This window comes from Podarcis liolepis, assembly GCF_965112155.1.
Source record: "Podarcis liolepis genome assembly, chromosome: 1".
Lineage (NCBI taxonomy): Eukaryota > Metazoa > Chordata > Lepidosauria > Squamata > Lacertidae > Podarcis > Podarcis liolepis.
Window position 1 is genome coordinate 44,802,961 of NC_139554.1, and position 19,664 is coordinate 44,822,624.

General features: G+C 41.0%; 1 protein-coding gene across 5 annotated transcripts in view; it reads right to left on the minus strand.

Moving 5' to 3' along the window:
* The window catches only part of LOC310708433 (cytosolic phospholipase A2 epsilon-like), a 48,804-nt gene that overhangs the window by 5,038 nt on the left and 24,102 nt on the right, over positions 1-19,664 (minus strand). For 4 of the 5 annotated variants that reach the window (XM_083506765.1, XM_083506763.1, XM_083506766.1 and 1 more), the window contains 8 exons: positions 18,556-18,593; positions 17,797-17,932; positions 16,034-16,170; positions 14,069-14,291; positions 13,286-13,400; positions 11,516-11,653; positions 4,363-4,470; positions 2,312-2,509 (listed from right to left, as the gene is read on the minus strand). In XM_083506765.1, coding sequence (XP_083362891.1) covers positions 2,312-2,509; positions 4,363-4,470; positions 11,516-11,653; positions 13,286-13,400; positions 14,069-14,291; positions 16,034-16,170; positions 17,797-17,932; positions 18,556-18,593 — 1,093 coding nt within the window. The remainder of the gene's footprint in view (positions 1-2,311; positions 2,510-4,362; positions 4,471-11,515; positions 11,654-13,285; positions 13,401-14,068; positions 14,292-16,033; positions 16,171-17,796; positions 17,933-18,555; positions 18,594-19,664) is intronic. The other variant, XM_083506764.1, reaches the window with a different exon arrangement.

Here is a 19,664-nt window from a genome sequence, read left to right on the forward strand (position 1 = left end):
ATACTAAATCCTAGCAGATTAAATTCAGAGAAACCAGAATGCATCCTGCTGTAGGGTTAGTGGAGAGGGAGAGATAAACATTTTAAGTTGTGCTTATTAGTATAGCAATGTTATCAACAGCAATTCTTTCCCCCATGCCTTATGACTGTTTTTCTGTTAATACATTTACAAAATATTTGTTTTGAAATGCTTAATAATTTCTTTTTAAAGAATCATTGCATTTATATCCCACCTTTCCTCCAAGGAAGTCAAGGTCGGGTACATAGTTCACTGCCTCCCCAGTTAATTCCCACCACAAGAGGTTAGGCTGAGAGTGAGTGTCCGGCCCAAGGCCACCCTTCATGTATGAATGGGGATTTGAACCCTGGTCTCCCAGGTCCTAGTCTAACATTCTAACCACTACACCACTCCCTAGGTTCATCTTTTAAATAACCAAAAAGGACCCCAGGTCACTATGACTAAAACAACGTAGTTGTGATGCCATTCCTACAAGCCTCCCTTATGTTTCTTCTTTTGCTACTCCAGTTCTTGGAAACAGACAAGCATGAAGTGTTTCTGGAAAGCCTGAACCTCAGAATAATTGTTAATGTAATGTAATGTATCTGCATAATGTATTCTGGGTGTACAAGGAACAAGAAGGGAGACCAGTCAAGGAAGAAATGAAGAATGACTGGCTGCACAGGTTCCAAACATGCTCTGTTTTAGCATTCCCAGTCTAATCTCACTTCTGTTGTATCTGTTTTCAACAAATACTCTCCCTGTAATTATGAGAATTTCATTTCCCAGAAAGTGGAAGAAGCAACAAAGGAATCATCTATCTTTTACCTGGTTCTCACCAACAGGAAGGAACCAATCAACGAAGTGGAAGTACTGGGAAATCTGTGAGGAAGGGATCATGTCCTATTGAGCTTCATTTTAAGAGGCAATGGAAAGCTGAGTGTAGTTGGATGTGCACTTTAAGAAGGCTGATTTCAAAAAGGTTAAGGAACTACTGGGTGAGATCCCATGATTAGAAATACTCAAACAGAAGGGAGTCCAAGATGGATGGGAGTTTCCTAAAGGTGAACCACTGAAGGCACAAATGCAGTCAATTCCAATAAGAAAGAAAATTGGGAGGCATCTAAAAAAATCAGTGGGCTGCATAAGGAGAACTGAGATTTAAGAAGGGCATTTACAGTACAAGAGTAGCCAACAGCTGCAGGGAGAAGGTCAGGCAAGCCAAAGCTCAGAATGAGCTCAGGTTTGCAAGAGAGGTTAAAAATAATAAAAAAAGGCTTTCTTTGGCTATGTTTAAAGCAAGAGGTAGAACAAGCTGTCAGGAACCAGTGCCCCAATCCCTGGGACACCCCTAACCATTGCTTGATTAGCAGCGTAGCAGATCTTTGGCAGATGTGTGAGTTCCAAAAAGACACAGAATGCAGATAAATCTTTAGTAGAGGTTTACTAAGGCATAAATTTTACAGTTCTTTGCTAGGTCCCTAGCAAGGCTCAACTTAGCTCACTTTAGAGAAAAATCCAGTTACAGCATAAAAAAAAAAACACTGCATAAATATAAAAAGAAAGTAAGGAATAGAAGTCAGTAGAAGAATGAGAAACTGCTCACTGGGCAGCAGATATACCAAAAGAAGGGCTTTGCACCTTTATACAATATGCATGTGTGCTGGGACCCAGGGTCTTTTGCCTCACCAATTTCACTATTGACTCTCTGTTGCTTCCCCCCCAAAAAAAAAATTGTCCCCGGATTCATTGAAAAAAATCTGGTAACCATAGGCTAGGACCCAAACCAATACCTTCAAGTTACAAGAAAGGAGATTCCAAATGAACATCAGAAAGAACTTTCTGAGAGTAAGAGCTGTTTAACAAGGGAATGGACTCCCTTGGGAAGTTGTAGAGTCTCCATTTTTAAGCAGAGCTTCTGTGGCCATCTGTCATGAGTGCTTTAGTTGAGATTCCTGCATTGAGGGAGTTGGATGCCCTCAGGATCCCTTCCAACTCTACAATTCTATGATTCTGTGAAGAGGATGTGGCCTTTGATCAGGGAACGTTTGTGCACCAAAGCATATGCCCAGCACCATCTTGAGGCTATTTCTGCCCTGCCACCACTACTGGGCAAAGAGGCTGATTAACTGAAATGTGGATGGAAAAAGAAGTGGAGGCTAACTTGGGAGCTGGCAACTGTTGACCAAGGAGGCAGAGGATTAGCTGTTTCTCCTCAGCTGAGAAATATGTGACAGGATTATAAGACATATCCAATACAAAAGAAAAGTGGGGGGAGAGAAGAGATCTGGGTAATCTAGTGCAAAGGAATTACCTTTCCACATTGAAAACCTGTCATTCTCCAAATATTTATCGTTGACTTGGAGGCCCCTCATGAAATTGCCATATTTTGCAACAATTGGCCGCATTGTTACAACATCTCTAAGCACATCAGTGAGGCTTCCGCTGGGGGTGAAGAGGCGTGTTGGCTGCACATCTGGCCTGCGAGGCATGCTGGGCAGAGTATCATCTTCTGTGGAACACATGACAATTTTGTTTAGATCCCTTACTCAAAATGCACCTTGATAGTACCAATACAGCTACTGCTGCTACTAGAGGGAGCAGGTGGCACTGTGGTCTAAACCACTGACCCTCTTGGGATTGCTGATCAGAAGGTCGGTGGTTCAAATCCCCATTGCTTTGTCCCAGCTTCTGCCAACCTAGCAGTTCAAAAGCACACCAGTGCAAGTAGATAAATACGTACCTCTGCGACAGGAAGGTAAATGGTATTTCTGTGCGCTCCCTCAGCCTGAAATTGAGATGAGCACTGCAACCCCATAGTCGCCTTTGACCGGACTTAACTGTCCAGGGGCCCTTTACCTTTTTATCTTTTTATTGCTACTACTATTAACAGCGGCGGGACACGGGTGGTGCTGAGGGTTAAACCACAGAGCCTAGCACTTGCTGATCAGAATGTCACTGGTTTGAATCCCTGCGATGGGGTGAGCTCCTGTTGCTCGGTCCCAGCTCCTGCCAACCTAGCAGTTCAAAAGCACATCAAAGTGCAAGTAGATAAATGGGTACTGCTCCGGCAGGAAGGTAAACGGTGTTTCCGTGCGTTGCTCTGGTTTGCCAGAATTGGCTTAGTCATGCTGGCCACATGACCCAGAAGCTGCCTGCAGACAAATGCCAGCTCTCTCGGCCAATAAAGAGAGATGAGCGCCGCAACCCCAGAGTCGGTCATGACTGGACCTAATGGTCAGGGGTCTCTTTACCTTTACTATTAACAATACTTAAGGTTTTAAAGGCATGTTTTTGCTGTGTGTCTTTAAAATCAGATAGGGCTATACTTTAGTCTGTTTACTCTTCAATCCATTTTTAAGCAACCTCTATGTCATACAGTCCCACTCCCCTAAATTATCCTCTACTTTAATGATCCAAAATAGGCCAAAATAATTTACTAGCTTTGGGCATTTAACTATAAATCATGGCATTTAACTATAAATTATAACAAATCTAAGATCCAACTGTTTGCTAAAGACCACGGGAAATGTAGTTTCCTCCTCACAGACCGACCATTCCCTGTACCCTTAACAAACTACTGTTCCCAGGGGTGCCAACATGAATAAAATATTGCAAGGGGCGGGTAAGCCCCACCCTGCATAATCGATCACATGACTGAGCTCACCTGTACCATTTGAAGGGCAATGGCCATTAACTTTGTGGGGGCTCAGTCCCCTCAAATATTTTATTGGGGAGGGCGAAGGGACCTTGGCGCCTAGGAGTTGCCTGCTATCACAGTCCCCAAGATTCCTTGAGAGGAAGTTGTGCATTCTAAATGTGCATTGCGTGCACTTTAAATGTATGATGTGGATCTTCCCAGAATGTCTTACTTGGAAGAAATATATCTTTATTTAAGCAGGTAAAAGCACAGGCTCAGCAGTAGACACAGTGCTCAAGAGTCACAATTCCAGTGTTCAGGAGCAGGTGTCCCAATGAACTTTCCCACCCCCTCCAAGCTTTTAAAAGGAGGTATGGAGTGGTCATTTGAGACTCTCTAGCCTTGTGGGGTGGTTGTATCTGCTCCCATCTGTGAAGGTGACGCCCGGTTATAGGCAACAAGACTGCAGTCTCCTGTTCAGGCTCCTGCCATAGCTGATCAAAGTCTTCCCCAGTCTCCACTAAGGCTCTCCTCTCTGCAGGAAGGTCAGAGAGGGGGAGCCAGCATCCTGCTCTCCCTTCCAAAGTGACTGGAGAGATTCCCCCCCCCCCCGCTCCTCCTACCCATGTCCCACAAATTCAGCTCTTTCAGATCCCAACAGTGCTGCGTGGCTCATGACAGAGCCCAAGATACATTAACCAAAGAAGAAATGATGTTCTACTGACCAATATCCACCACTCTGTCTCTTGTCCACCTGTGCCAGAAGTCTTCTGAACAGTCAGCTAAGTACAATGCATCCAGCAAGCTTTGGGAATATATATTACTCAACATGCCTGAGAAGCATAGAAAATGCAAAAGTAAAATAAAAACCATTTGATCTCAGAGCTTTGATGTAATTTCCAGGTGATGGTAAAGAGGGTGTTGCATTTGTTTCTTTCATTTATTGTTTTGAAATGGATATCATGTTCACTAATATTTTACTAATGACTGTGTTTACTATTTCCTGTCGTCAGTGCTATTTTTCTAGGGAAAAAGGTGCCAGAACTCATCACAAATGCCTCCCTTATTCTTTTATAATGGCAATGGTGCCCATCTGAGAGGTGCAAGGACTGAAAAAAGCCTGTAGTGCAGTTCTCATTCCCATCAGTAATGTGTGAAAGATGAGTATATAATACAAACAAAAAACCTGTGCGAGTGGTAAGGAGTCAATTTCAAAATACAGACAACTAGGAGGACTTCCGGTTAGCGCCATCGTCTAATGGCGGGTTTCCCTCGGTGCTCCTGAGGGAGATCTGCTTCGCGGGTTCGGGTCTCGCAGCTACGGCGAAGCGGGGACCCCTAAGAATTACAGGCACGAAGCCTGTGAACCGGAGACTCGGCGGGCACCTTTGCGCCCCCCCGAAGTTGCGAAAGAGCCTTTTTAAAGGCTCCGGAGCGGCAGCGGGTGTGTGGCGCGGTGCTGAGAGTCGCTTGTACCCAGCCTGCGAAGTGAAGCCGCGTCGCCATTGACGGAGAGCGCTGACTTCTTCCTTCAATTTGGATCTAAAAGAGACTACTATCCGTGAGTAGGAGAAGGACAATATAATTTGAATTCGGAGCTAAATAATTGAATTCGGACACTGAGACGGGAAAGGATTAAAAGGAAGTCTGCCTTCCCGCTCTGCAGCAAGATCAAAGCAGAGGACTATTAAGCTTTAACTTTGAAGTTGTTTTCTTTTTGGAATAAGAGATCCATCGTGTTAGAGACTGAGACCTTCCCCCCACGGGCAGGAGTGGGGGGAAAGAAAGACATTGAGTTGGAATCCTGCCTGTTTGTTAAAACTATTGACAACATATTGCAGTATCTTGACTCCGGAACGGACTGCCGGAGAAAGAAAGCCGGCTGTGAACTGTGGCAACAAAGTAATGAGGTGTTTCAAATTGAGAGACATTCTTTAAGTACGAAGATACACTTTCTCTGGAATTGTGAGGATTAAGTGGACTTTGTTTCAATCCGGTGAAACTAACATTGTGGTCCTTTGCAAAGACTTGGAAACTTGTGGGACTTTTCTTTTTAAAAGAAAAGCCTCCATATTAGAACTGCACGGACAGTAATAGATATTTTCGCCCCCTGGAGGAGATTTGGTTGGTTTCAGCAACAAGTGAAGTTTAGTCTGCTGAATTACTGGGAAAGAGAATTCGGACTGTGGGAATGACCTTGGCTCTAAGATAGTGGTATGGCAAATGAGCAAGACAAAGGAGAGCCACAGGAGAAAACTCTGAGATCTGGCAGACAATACAAAATAGACACATTTATGAAAAGAAGGGCTTCTGCATCTGGGCCATCTGGAGCAAGTGCTAACCCACAGGAAAAGACAAAAGTCATGTCTGAAGAAGCACTTTCGAAAGCACTGAGTAAAATCAATGAATCTTTGGACCAGTTAAAAAAGCAAGGAGCGGAAACAAGTAAACAAGTTGCTGAAACAAATAAGACTGTTGCTGAGATATCAGGGAAAATAGACTTAAATACTAAAAGTATAATTGATTTGGGAAATAAAGTTAACACCAACACAGAATCAATCGGGAAATTACTTGAGGAAGCATCAACTACTCGAAAGATTGCTGAAGAGGCCAAAGAAATTGCAACGGCTACTGACGAAAAATTTTCCCCGGTGTTTAGGAAATTGGGAGAACATGATTTGGCATTGTCCATGATTGAAATGCAGAGGAAGGAGAGGAATCTTAGGATCCGGGCAATACCTGAGAGTGAAGGAGATAACTTAGTGGAATTTCTAACAAAAGAGTTCTCCGATTTCTGGAAACAGGAACTGGAACAAGAAGAATTTAAGATAGAGAGTGCATTCAGATTGGGTGCAAGACAAAGAAAGAACAAAGTAAGAGACTGTCTGGTAACGCTAAGATCTAGAGAAGAGAGAGATAAAATTTTGAATTTGCACTACCAAAGAACCTTGCGAATTGAAGATTCCTTTGTGGAAATTTTTAAAGATATCCCTAAACATATTCTGGATGCAAGAAGTCAATACAAAGATTTAGTGATACTACTGAAAAAGAACAGCGTGCCCTTCAGGTGGGAATACCCTCAAGGCCTTTCCTTTAAGTACAAAGGGAAAAAAAGGAAAATAAAGACTGTAGAGGAGAAAGATAAATTTCTAGAGCAACACGAAGAGGATCTCTATAAAGGGGCGGAATCAGGACAAGACTACCCAGGAGGAGGAATTTTGGACAAAGGCAAGCCACGGTTGAGAGGGACACCACCAACAGAGGAAGAAGAGCGACTTGGGGCAGTAGGAGGAGAAGATAAATAATCCCATCATGGCATTGCGACTGTTAAGCTGGAATTGTAACGGTTTGAACATCCCCCGGAAAAGAAAAAGTGTCTTCCACATTTTGAAAAAAGAACAATTGGACTTGATATGTTTACAGGAGACACATGTGACGAGGTCACACAGGAAATTACTTATAAATAAAAGACTGGGTCAAGAATTTATCTCCTCAGATAAGGTAAAGAAGAGAGGAGTGGTGATTTATGTAAAGGAAAAATGGCAACCGAAATTGATTTTTAAAGATGACCACGGAAGATATATAGCTGTTGAAATTCAAGTTCAAGGAGAAAAATTTTTGATTGTGGGAATCTATGCACCAAATGAGGGGAAAGTGGAATTCTTTAAGACACTTCATGAGGCTTTGATGGACTTTATGGACTTAAATTTAATTTTGATGGGAGACATGAATGGAGTTGTTTCAACCAATATGGACAAATCCCAAAGACAGATAGTTACTAAAGAGGGAAGACTACCAAAAATCTTTTTTGAAATGACTGACAATATGGATTTAGTGGACATTTGGAGGATAAAACACCCACTTGAAAGAGAGGGAACCTTCTTTTCGGAAGCTAAAATGACTTGGACACGAATTGACCAAATTTGGATAACTAGAGGAACGGCGCCAAGGATAAAAAAAGTGGAAATCTGCCCAAAAACTTGTTCCGACCATAACGCGGTAAAGATGGTAATGAACTTAACAACAACTGGTACCTTCAGATGGAGGATGAATGACACTTTGTTTAGGGATGAGGAATTTTGTAAGAAGGCTATGAAAACTTTGAAGGACTATTTTGAAATTAACATGAGGACCAATGTAGAAAAAAGAATAATCTGGGACGCAAGTAAAGCAGTCATGAGAGGATTTTTGATACAACAGAATGTAATTAAAAAGAAAAGCCAGAATGAGAGGAAAGAAAGAATCCTGGAAAAAATAAGAGATGGAGAAAAGAAATTAAGATCAAAACCAAAATCACAGGATATTTTGAAAGAAATTAAATTATATCAGACACAATATATGGAGATGACAAATCAAGAAATAGAATGGAAAATTAAGCAAATGAGACAAAAGACTTTTGAATCAGCGGATAAATGTGGGAAACTGCTGGCTTGGCAAATAAAGAAGAGACAAAAACTAAATACAGTTACACATCTAGAAGTGGAAGGAAGGATCATCTATAAACCAACAGAAATTAGAGATTGCTTCCAGAGATATTTTAGTCAACTGTATAAACAAGGTCCTCAGAGTGATGCAGAAATAGAACTGTTTTTGGAAAAAAACGGACTGAGAAAGATTTCAAAGGAAAACAAAGAAATCCTGAATCACAGAATAACAGAACAAGAAATAGAAGGTGCCATTCAAAAGATGACATTGGGTAAATCTCCAGGACCGGACGGGCTTACTTCCAGATATTATAAGACTCTGAAGGAGGGATTAATACAGCCTTTGATGGAAGTTTGTAATGAGATTTTGGAGGGAAAAAAGGCACCTGACACGTGGAAAGAGGCATTCATCACACTTATACCAAAGACAGAGACGGAAAAGACTCAACTTAAAAACTACCGCCCTATTTCCCTACTAAATGTGGATTACAAAATTTTTGCAGACATTTTAGCAAAAAGGTTGAAAATAGTTTTGATGGAGGAGATTCATAGAGATCAGGCAGGCTTTCTACCGAGAAGACACTTATCAGACAATGTAAGGAACATAGTAGATATCTTGGAAATGCTAGAACTGAACATTAATACTAAAGCAGTCCTGATATTTGTGGATGCTGAGAAAGCCTTTGATAATATATCTTGGGATTTCATGATGAAGAATCTCCGGGGGATGGGGGTAGGTCAAGGGTTTCAAAACGGTATAGGTGCGATATATTCTGAACAAAAAGCAAAACTTATTGTAAATAACGTGGTTACAGATGAACTAAAGATAGAAAAAGGGACACGTCAGGGGTGCCCAATCTCTCCATTGCTTTTTATATCGGTCCTGGAGGTGCTGTTGAACATGATTAGGAAGGACCAATTGGTCAAAGGTGTACAGGTCGGAGCGAAACATTATAAACTGAAAGCATTTGCAGATGATCTAGTACTTACTTTACAAGAGCCTGAATCTAGTACAAAAAGAGTTTTAGAGCTAATTCAAGACTTTGGTCAGGTTGCAGGATTTAAGCTGAATAAATCAAAAACGAAAGTATTGGGAAAAAATCTAACATCATTGGAAAAAGAAAGGTTCCAGAATGAGACAGGGTTAACTGTGGTTAAGAAAGTGAAATATTTGGGTGTTAACATGACTTCAAGAAATTTGAATTTGTTTAAAGATAATTATGATAAATGTTGGAATGAAATCAAGAAAGATTTAGAAATTTGGTCAAATATGAAGCTTTCCTTGTTGGGTCGAATAGCAGTTATAAAGATGAATGTGTTACCTAGAATGTTGTTTTTGTTTCAAACTTTGCAAATATTGGACAAGATGGATTGTTTCAAGAAGTGGCAGAAAGATATTGCTAAATTTGTCTGGCAGGGCAAAAAGCCAAGAATAAAATTTAAGATACTAACTGATATAAAAGAAAGGGGCGGATTTGCCCTGCCAGACTTAAAACTTTACTATGAATCAGCAGCTCTTTGCTGGTTGAAAGAATGGCTCCTTCTTGAGAATACGGACATTCTGGATTTGGAAGGGTACAACAATAGGTATGGGTGGCATGCATATCTTTGGTACGACAAGGTTAAAGCGCATAAAGGGTTTAAAAACCACATTGTCAGGAAAGCACTATACAATGTTTGGACTAGATATAAAGATTTATTGGAAAGTAAAACTCCAAGGTGGCTGTCACCGGTGGAGGCAAAGGCTTTTAAAAAAGTTAATATGGAGGCCAAATGGCCAAGATATGGAGAAATTTTGGAACAAGAAGGAGATAGATGGAAATTGCAAAGTTTTGAAAAACTAAAAGAGAAAGTGAGAGATTGGTTTCAGTATTGTCAAATAATGGAAGTGTTTAAAACAGATAGAAAAATTGGCTTCCAGGTGGAAAAATCAAAATTAGAGACAGAGTTGTTAGAACCCAGCACTAAGAATTTGTCAAGAATGTATAGCTTGCTGTTGGAATGGAATACACAAGATGAAGTGGTTAAGTCTGCAATGATTAAATGGGCACAGGATATTGGTCACAATATTTTGTTTGCTGACTGGGAAAGGTTGTGGACCACAGGTATGAAATTCACGGCGTGTAATGCCTTAAGAGAGAACATTATGAAAATGATATACAGGTGGTACATGACCCCAGTCAAGCTTGCAAAAATTTATCACTTGCCTGACAATAAATGTTGGAAATGTAAGGAAATTGAAGGAACATTCTTTCACCTTTGGTGGACGTGCCCAAAGATTAAGGCTTTCTGGGAAATGATCTATAATGAATTGAAAAAGGTACTTAGGTACACTTTTCTTAAAAAGCCAGAGGCCTTCCTCCTGGGCATTGTCGGCCAATTGGTGTTAAAGAAGGACAGAACTTTTTTCATGTATGCTACAACAGCAGCAAGAATACTCATCGCAAAGTACTGGAAGACGCAAGAATTACCCACCGTGGAAGAATGGCAACTGAAGGTGATAGACTATATGGGACTGGCGGAAATGACGAGCAGAATCCGTGACCAGGGAAGAGATACAGCACAGGAAGACTGGAAGAAATTTAAAGAGTATTTAAAGAAATATTGTAAAATTAATGAAGGTTAGGAAAATGCTGGATTGGTTATTAAGGGGTTAAAAGCGGCAAGGGATAATTAGAAGAAAACAATTTTCTTTTTTTTAAAAAAGAAAAAAAATTAAGTTAAAACTAGGGCAAGGATTTGCTGACAATTGAATTTGAAATTGGAATACAGAAAGGGAAGGTACGAGGAAGTCGTGAAAGTAAGTTAAAAGAAAGTAAACTCTGGAGTTATACATGTTTGTTTTTCTTTTTGTTTATATATGTGTGTATTTGTTAGTATGTTATTGTTATGGTATTGTTACTGTTGTTGTTATTGTATTGTGGTGACTTGTTAAAACTTCATTAAAAATTTAATTTTAAAAAAAAAAAACAAAATACAGGCAACTAAAACAATATAGATTTTGTTGGTTTCTCTGTTCAGGTCTTCAAAGACCACCTCTCTCCATATGACTCTGTGTTCAGCATCTGAGGCCCTTCTTCGTGTGTCTCCTCCACAAAAGGTCCAGGAGGTGGCAACACAAGAAAGGGCCTTCTCTGCAGTGGCTCCCCATCTGTGGAATGCTCTCCCCAGGGAGGTTCAGCTGGCACCTTCATTATACACCTTTAGGTGCCAGGCGAAAATGTTCCTCTTTAACCAGGCCTTTGGCTGATTAACATTTTATATCTCTATTAAATGTATTTGTGGGAGAGGGGTTATTTCTTTGTGGGTTTTTTTTTTTGTTCTTGTTTTTATCTTGCACTTTTATACTGCATATTGTATTTTGTGCTTTTATATTGTATTTTTATGTTGTGAACCACCCTGAGATCTGTGGATGAAGGGCGGTATTCAAATTTCATAAATAATAATAAGTCACCTTGCATGTAACAGAGCTCAGATTCCGGCAGCTTCTTTGTCAAGTGGCCCATGTAGAACTGACTTCCAAAATGTTCCACATTAATGAAAGCTCCATATTTCAAGAAGCCTGCTTCATAGGGAGTAAATTCCACCCACTCTGCAAACAACCATATAAAAATATTTGTTAAGTACATTATAATTATTGTGAAAGACAGGTAAGAAATCTAATAAATGAATGATGTAATAATTACACTGTAGGGAATATTGCAATAAAATCTGCATTCTACTTCTGTATGATAATCATAATTAACCGTTTCAATGGATTTGGAAATCACAACTCCCCGTCCCTCTTACAGAAACTCTACACCTATCAGCCAATCACCCATTCCCACGGCCCTTCTGAGTAATACCCCTCCCCACCCTCTCACTATATATAAGGGTCTGGTGACTTCTGTTTCAGTGTATCTGAAGAAGTGTGCATGCACACGAAAGCTCATACCCAAAACAAACTTAGTTGGTCTCTAAGGTGCTACTGGACAATTTTTTAAATATATTTTTTAATATCTCTCTAACAGCATTCATGCAGCAGCTGCTCCACATGGCAGCCATAATGTGTTACTACACCTTCCTAAATGGGTCACCTTCATCTATAGCTGACAGTGAAGTGGAAACTCTCTGTGCAACCAGTGGCGTAGCATGGGTTCTCAGCACCCGGGGCAAGGCAAGTAATTTGCGCCCCCTAACCCAGGGCAAGGCAAGTAATTTGCGCCCCCTAACCCGTGGATTTTAGCACTCGAGTCTCTTCTGCGCCCCCCAGATGCTGCGCCAGGTGCAGCAGGCCCCCCTGCACCCCCCCACGCTACGCCACTGCTCCCACCACAAGTCTTCAGGACAGCCATCCAAAGGCTGGCGCGGGGAGAAGGTCTCTCCGCCCCACCGCCAGCCTTCGGAGGAGGTCCGAGGACAGTGGGGTTCCTGCTTCCTCGAGGAGGGCCGGCCAAACGCGCCCCCCCAAATGTTGCGCCCGGTGCGGCCGGCACCCCTGGCACCCCCCACGCTACGCCACTGTGTGCAACAAGAGTAATTTAGAAAGTAAGCCAGTACACAGGGCTATCACTGTATGGGAGCACTTTCCATGTGATTATTGTTTCAAGTATAAAGGTAAAGGGACCCCTGACCATTAGGTCCAGTCGTGGCCGACTCTGGGGTTGCGGCGCTCATCTCGCTTTATTGGCCGAGGGAGCCGGCGTACAGCTTCCAGGTCATGTGGCCAGCATGACTAAGCCGCTTCTGCCGAACCAGAGCAGTGCACGGAAACGCTGTTTATCTTCCCGCCAGAGCAGTACCTATTTATCTACTTGCTCTTTGACATGCTTTCGAACTGCTAAGTTGGCAGGAGCAGGGACCGAGCAACGGGAGCTCACCCCGTCGTGGGGATTCGAACCGCCGACCTTCTGATCAGCAGGTCCTAGGCTCTGTGGTTTAACCCACAGCGCCACCCATGTCCCATTGTTTCAAGTATAGAGCAGGCCTAAAATGAGGGAGAATGAGTACTCAAGAGCATTCAATGTGGTATCAAAGACTAACAGGACTTATTAATTGCTCAAGATCCAAGGATTCTCTTAGGATTTTGAAACAAAGGTATAATTCTGTATAAAAATGTACACAACACACAATCTGTGCTGCACCATCGCCAGGAGATTTAGTATCTATTAGTGGGGAAATGTCAACCAATAGTCTTCGCCTGGACCCCCGCCTTTGAAGCAAGCTCAAATAATTTTGTCCCTACCTTTAAAATCTAGAGTGCTGTATCTTTCTTTGACATTGAGAGCAAGGTAGATGGGAAGTGGGTTCTGACCCAGATTCACAGCCTGTCGTTGATCTGAGAGCTTGTGATGATTGGGCTGTTTGGGAAAAAGCAGCAGTCAGCAGAAGAGACGTTAACCCAAATAAATTTCACAAAGAACCTGTCATAATACATCTTGGCATCCTCATCTTGGGTCAGACCCAGACTTTGCTCCTTACCTATGAGAGGCAACGTCTGCCAATTCCTCCTTCCCACTGCAGTTGCCAGTACCACCTCGGACAGTACTCTAGAGTGTTGGGAGATCTTGTTATGGATGCTTTAGCTGAGATGCCTTCATTGCAGGGGATTGGACTAGATGACTCTTGGGTTCCCTACAACTTTACAATTCTATGATTTCCTGACCTCTCCTCTCCAAGCATACCCCATAAATCTGTTCTGGGTCTCCCATAACCTTCCAGATCAAATGTATGGGGCACACAGGAGACATACAGAGAGAGGACAGAAAAGTTCCATTGACCAGCTAAATCTCTTTGTGATGGTGAAAACGGTTCAATGGATACTGCCCAATGTTTTAATATATTTAGATGCAAGCTTGTGTTCTTGTTTACATCCCAACTCTTCACAACAGGTGTGCTAGCAATGTAAATTAAAGAAATAATAGCAAACACCCTTTCCCCTTTCTGTGCTTAATTTGTTTCATATTTTCCCCATACGCCAGCACACATTATACTTCCCACCCACCTCCAAAAAGTATTAATACAATACCTCATCATTAAACATGGATTCAATAATGAGCCCCCAGAGATCTATAAAAGAGAGCTTATATCCATCTCGGTGCCTCTGACACATTTCCTTTTCATAGTATGTTAAGTGCCTCCGAGAAAAACAGGAAAGCTTGTTTTTCATGACATGTTTCCGAGCATCACTGATATGCGCTTCCAAATCTTTTTGCGACCAATTGGCATCTTCATATAAATTTATCATGGTCCTAAGGAAAATAAATTTTTAAAGGAGAAAAAAGGAGAAGCTAAAATTGAAATTGGCCACAGACTTTGGGCAAATACAAATGGCCACTTATCAACCGGCAACTAATCGTGTTAGGGGTGCTCAAGGAATTTTTTGCATCCACGTTCTAAGGCAAACTCACCTGATCTGCACCCCATGGACTATTGTGCAGATCAGAATGTGTCCTTCCTTAGAAAGCTAATTGTCTGAGTTGGCCTGGAGGTGCTTTTTTAAAAAGGCACAACTTTGAAAAAGGTATGGCTACTCCAAGCAGTTGGAAAGCACAGCATCTGCCACTGTGCACATTGAAAATGAGACTGTAAATGCCCCTAGAGCAATGGGACACAAGGACATCCCATTTCTCTCAAGGACCCATATTGGTCCCAGAGACATTTGCTCTCAGGAGTGTTTGCAGCCCCATTTTCAATCCACTCAGAGGAAGCCATGCTGTCACCTGTTTTAAAAAGAAGAAAATAAAGGTCAAAAGCAGGCCTAGGGCCACCCCACAACTGTCTGTCTGTATGTCTTTTTTCTGGGTTATAATCTTATTCAGAGTTCTTATGGGGGCAGGAATGCAAATTAAAACAGGAATGGAACAGAATAGAATTTAAATGAATACATATGAAAGTGAATTAGACTAAACTGTCTATCCCAAACTCGACCCTTCACATGTTTTGGGACTACAATTCCCATCATCCCTGACCACTGGTCATGTTACCTAGGGATGATGGGAGTTGTAGTCCCAAAACATCTGGAGGGCCAAATTTGGGGATGCTTTGTCTATCCCTAGTTGATGTGACTATTCAATGAGCAACTCATCTGGAACATCCTGCCAATCAGTTAGGAGCATTTTATCACACATCTGCACCCAATCAACAATCCAGGGAAGCAAAGGCAATTTTCATAAGAAGTTTCCACATCACTTTCATATATAAAACAAGTTTTCACTGAAATACTGTTTGGTTCAAAGGATTTTGCAAATCTGAAGCAAACAGCAACGAAGGTCATGTTACCCACCCTCTCCTCAAAATAATAATAATAATAATAATAATAATAATAATAATAATAATAATAATAATAGTCTGACTCTTAACTGATTTCAAAGTTGCTAAAGATTCCTAAACAATGTAAGTTGTTGTTGCTTAAGTCAGAAGCTTTTCAAAAGGGTTACCCATGGTTATATCAAGACTAGGAAACTGTTGCATTGCAGTTTAGTCTCAGCATCTGACAATGTTCGAAATGCATATATATAGTACTTCATTTCCCTAGAACTACAGACTCCGTTTTTTATTTCTGTTTTTCTAATCACACTGAGTATATTTTCCATTAATTAATAAATCTGAAAAAGGGGAGGTAGTTGTGTTGACAAGGCTTGTTCCATTGAATCAGGACCATGAAGTCACCAGGCTTATTTTGTGATTTTTTAAAAAAAAAAATCCTTGGTAAAATTGCACAAATAATTTTTTTTATTGTTTGGTTTTATAAAGTGACTGTTATGCTAAACAAAGAAGGAGTGGCAGGGGCTATCCAGGGGAGGTACAGAAAGGCTTGCTTCTATTTCATGTGGTACAAAGTTTTCCATGGATGTTGAACGCTAAACAACAACTGAAGGGATACACATAAAATGTGCCGTCACCTCATGTGATTACTCCATGGCAGAAGGTTGTAAGGAAATTCTGCAGGTCTGGATACATCCCTAATAGTTTTGCTCCATGTTCTCCTTACCATGTTGTGCCAGATAAACCAGCGGTGTATGAAATACAGTCTAAGAGATTCAGCTTCTGGAGAGCTAATAGGCTGCCGTACATTGCAATCATGGATCTTACGCTACCTGCTGTTGTCATCACAGCCACAATGGGAACCTGAATAAATATGAGAGCAGTTATTCACAAATTTGCAGAAGTGGGAAGATTGAAGGACTGAGCAGAATCTCACACACACTTTTTTTTTAAACAAAAAAGCTTAATCATATATCTGAAAACCTCATCAGGAATGGAAGGTTCTATCAATTTCAGTTTCTCTAACTTTCCTTAGTCTTAAATTGAGTTCACTACATTTCCATTTATCTAGATATTTAAATAAAATGTTCTCACAATATTCGCCAGCATTTTAGTACACATCTTTATATGCAATTTTGCCAAAGAAACACAGTTTTTGTTGAAGAACTGCATCACAAAATGAGGAGAAATGTGGATCTTGGTTTTGGTTCTGGTACCTTGGCTATGGAATGCCCTCCCCATTTCCATTTGCTGAGCACCATGCTTCATTTTGGCCTTTTGTGAGGGGACATCAAAATGGAAGGTGCAGGAACTGCTGCTGCTTGGGCTGCCTCCTAAGTTGTCTGTTTCCCAGCTTACTCACATGAAAGCACAGGTGAGTTGGGGGAGATGGCAACAGCTGTGGAGCATTACACAGATGCTGACAGCATCCCCAAAATACAGGGCACTGAAGTGTTGAAGTGAGGGTCCTAGGAAATTAATGAGTGAAGGCGAACAGAAGCTGAAGGAGTAAAAAGGACAAGCCAATACTCTTACAGAAGGAGGGAGAGAGAGAAAAAGTGAAGGCAGAAGGATAAGTGGGTCGGCTGCAAGCACAGCCAGAGCAAAGAATGATTAAGAGCAATTCTGGGTTGTTCAGAGTTATGCCAATCCAGGAAGCAAACACTGTACAATACCATAGGCTGGTGAAGAGAACCAATACACTACAGGGGGGAAACCACATGGTGTAGGTAGGCAGGAAAGCTCTACATTATGGGATATGAGATAGAAAATGTGTCCTGTGGTGAAAAGGGATTTCCAAGAGCTAGTGGTACAGGTCCCCCCAGGTAGTCCTGGGACTCTCAGGATCCTTGGGACCTAAAGAAGATGATTTCTGACAATGGTGAATACAGTTCAAGATAGGCAAGTGTATAATGATGCACACCAGGGCAAACAAATCTTAACAGAATCATTTATCAACTTCTGCTCACACAATCTAGGCTTCTCACTCTTTTTCTGTCTCCATACACCTCCCCACAGTGTGGGGAGCTTTAGACTTCCAGAGCTCTCCCTTCAGGGCCCAACTCTCCACTAGGGATTAACTTTAAAGATGTGTACGGCAAACAATTATTTTGTGTTACAATAGTATACATGAATGTGTAAGATATTATGCATGAATTAGACCATATGAAATAGACCTTCTTGGTAGTGGCGCCCGCCCTGTGGAACGCCCTCCCATCAGATGTCGAGGAAATAAAAACTATCTTGACATTTAGAAGACATCTGAAAGCAGCCCTGTTTAGGGAAGTTTTTAATGACTGATGTTTTAATGTACTTTTAATCTTTGTTGGAAGCCGCCCAGAGTGGCTGGGAAAACCCAGCCAGATGGGCGAGGTATAAATAAATAAATAATAATAATTATTATGCATGGATGAACATGTGGCATGGACATATATGAATCCCTTTGCCACCGTTTTCTCTGCTCATCTTACATTGTGGTGGACATTATACCTCATCATCCTGCAGATCATCTTGAAGATTAAGAGCATTTTTCAAAGCAGCAGCAACGTATTTCTTGCGCTTACAAATGAAGTCCTGCTCCTCTGGGCATACATCAAATCCCAAGCGCATGTCTAGGTCATTCTGGCTAAATGATACAAACTCATATCATAAACCTGAGCAGCTGAATACACATAATATATGCATTATGATTTGAAGAAATTCCAGCACTCCAGTGTTTTCTGTCAACAATTTGTATTTGGTACTATTTGACATGTAAAGGTATGCAGTATTTAACAGCAGTTGATAAAGAACTTGGAACAATATTTCGCATTTGATTGGTGAGTTTATAAAATTTCATATTTGGAAACTGCCAAAGTTGAAAACAATGAAGAGCTGCCAACCAGTTTAAAGAATCTAGAAGGTGGAAGTAAAAATCCTAGATTCAAATCTGAGTTTATTTTTGTTTATTTTAAAAAATCTGTTCAAAATCCAAATGACAAAAAGAAATTGTGTCAAATTTTGAAAAATTGTCACTGCTCTAGCTTGAAACATCAGAAGTTGAACCCATGCCTTCCCCCATTCCTACACAAAGTGCTTTAGCACTACATGCATACCTGTAAAAGCCAAGTAGAGAAGGATGTTCAGAAGGGAAGGTTACTTTTAAAGCAATTTCAGAAAGCTGCAAATTCTGTTAAATTTTAGACACACACACACACACACACGGCAAAGATTGAACTGCAAAGTCACTGCAAGGAGAAAAATGCTTACCAGTTTTCTGCTGTCACAAATACATTATATGCTTTGTCCTATAATAAAAATAAAAAAGTTATGATTTCCATAATCTTCAAAAGAATTTTGTTTGTTCTCCTCCTTTAATAAAGGAGGAGATGCAGGTTCAGTGCTTATCCAGTCTCTGACCTGTTTCAGATTTCAAACCTGTAACACCCACAATGTCCAACCTGATGATCATAATAAATAATAAGTTGAACCATCCTAACGTGATGTCATGCAATTCATTGCTCTCGGACTCCATCAGTTCAGTTTACACAAGGGAAGTATGCTTTACAAAATGCATATACAGTGGTGCCCCGCAAGACGAAATTAATTCGTTCCGCAAGTTTTGTCGTCTAGTGAATTTTTCGTCTTGCGAATCACGAAATCCCATAGGAATGCATTGAAAATCAATTAATGCGTTCCTATGGTCAAAAAAAGTCCAAACAAAGCCAAATTTGGTACAACAACAGTTTATTAACTGCTCTTTAAAGTCACACATACCGTAAAGAGCAGTTCAAAAATTGAAGGGAAAATAAATTAACTTTATAAACAAAACATGTCTTTGTTTTTAGACAAAGGAAACAAAGTCGCGAGACGTTTTCGTCTTGCGAAACAAGCCCATAGGGAAATTCGTCTTGCGAGGCAAATCAAAAATGGAAAAACCTTTCGTCTAGCGAGTTTTTTGTCTTGCGAGGCATTCGTCTTGCGAGGTACCACTGTACAGTGGTACATACGTTTCATGTTACATACCCTTCAGGTTACAGACTCCGCTAACCCAGAAATATTACCTCGGGTTAAGAACTTTGCTTCAGTATGAGAACAGAAATCATGCTCCAGCGGCGCAGCAGCATCAGGAGGCCCCATTAGCTAAAGTGGTGTTTCAGGTTTAGAATAGTTTCAGGTTAAGAACGAATTAAGTACTTAACCCGAGGTACCACTGTAACAGTAACTTACAACATTCATGCAACAGACCATTCAGGGAGTTAACTTCAGGTTATGAAGAATAAGTCCACAGATGCAGGTTCAGTGCTTATCCATTCTCTGACCTGTTTCAGATTTCAAACCTGTAACACCCACAATGTCCATCTCTGTGTATCTGTGTA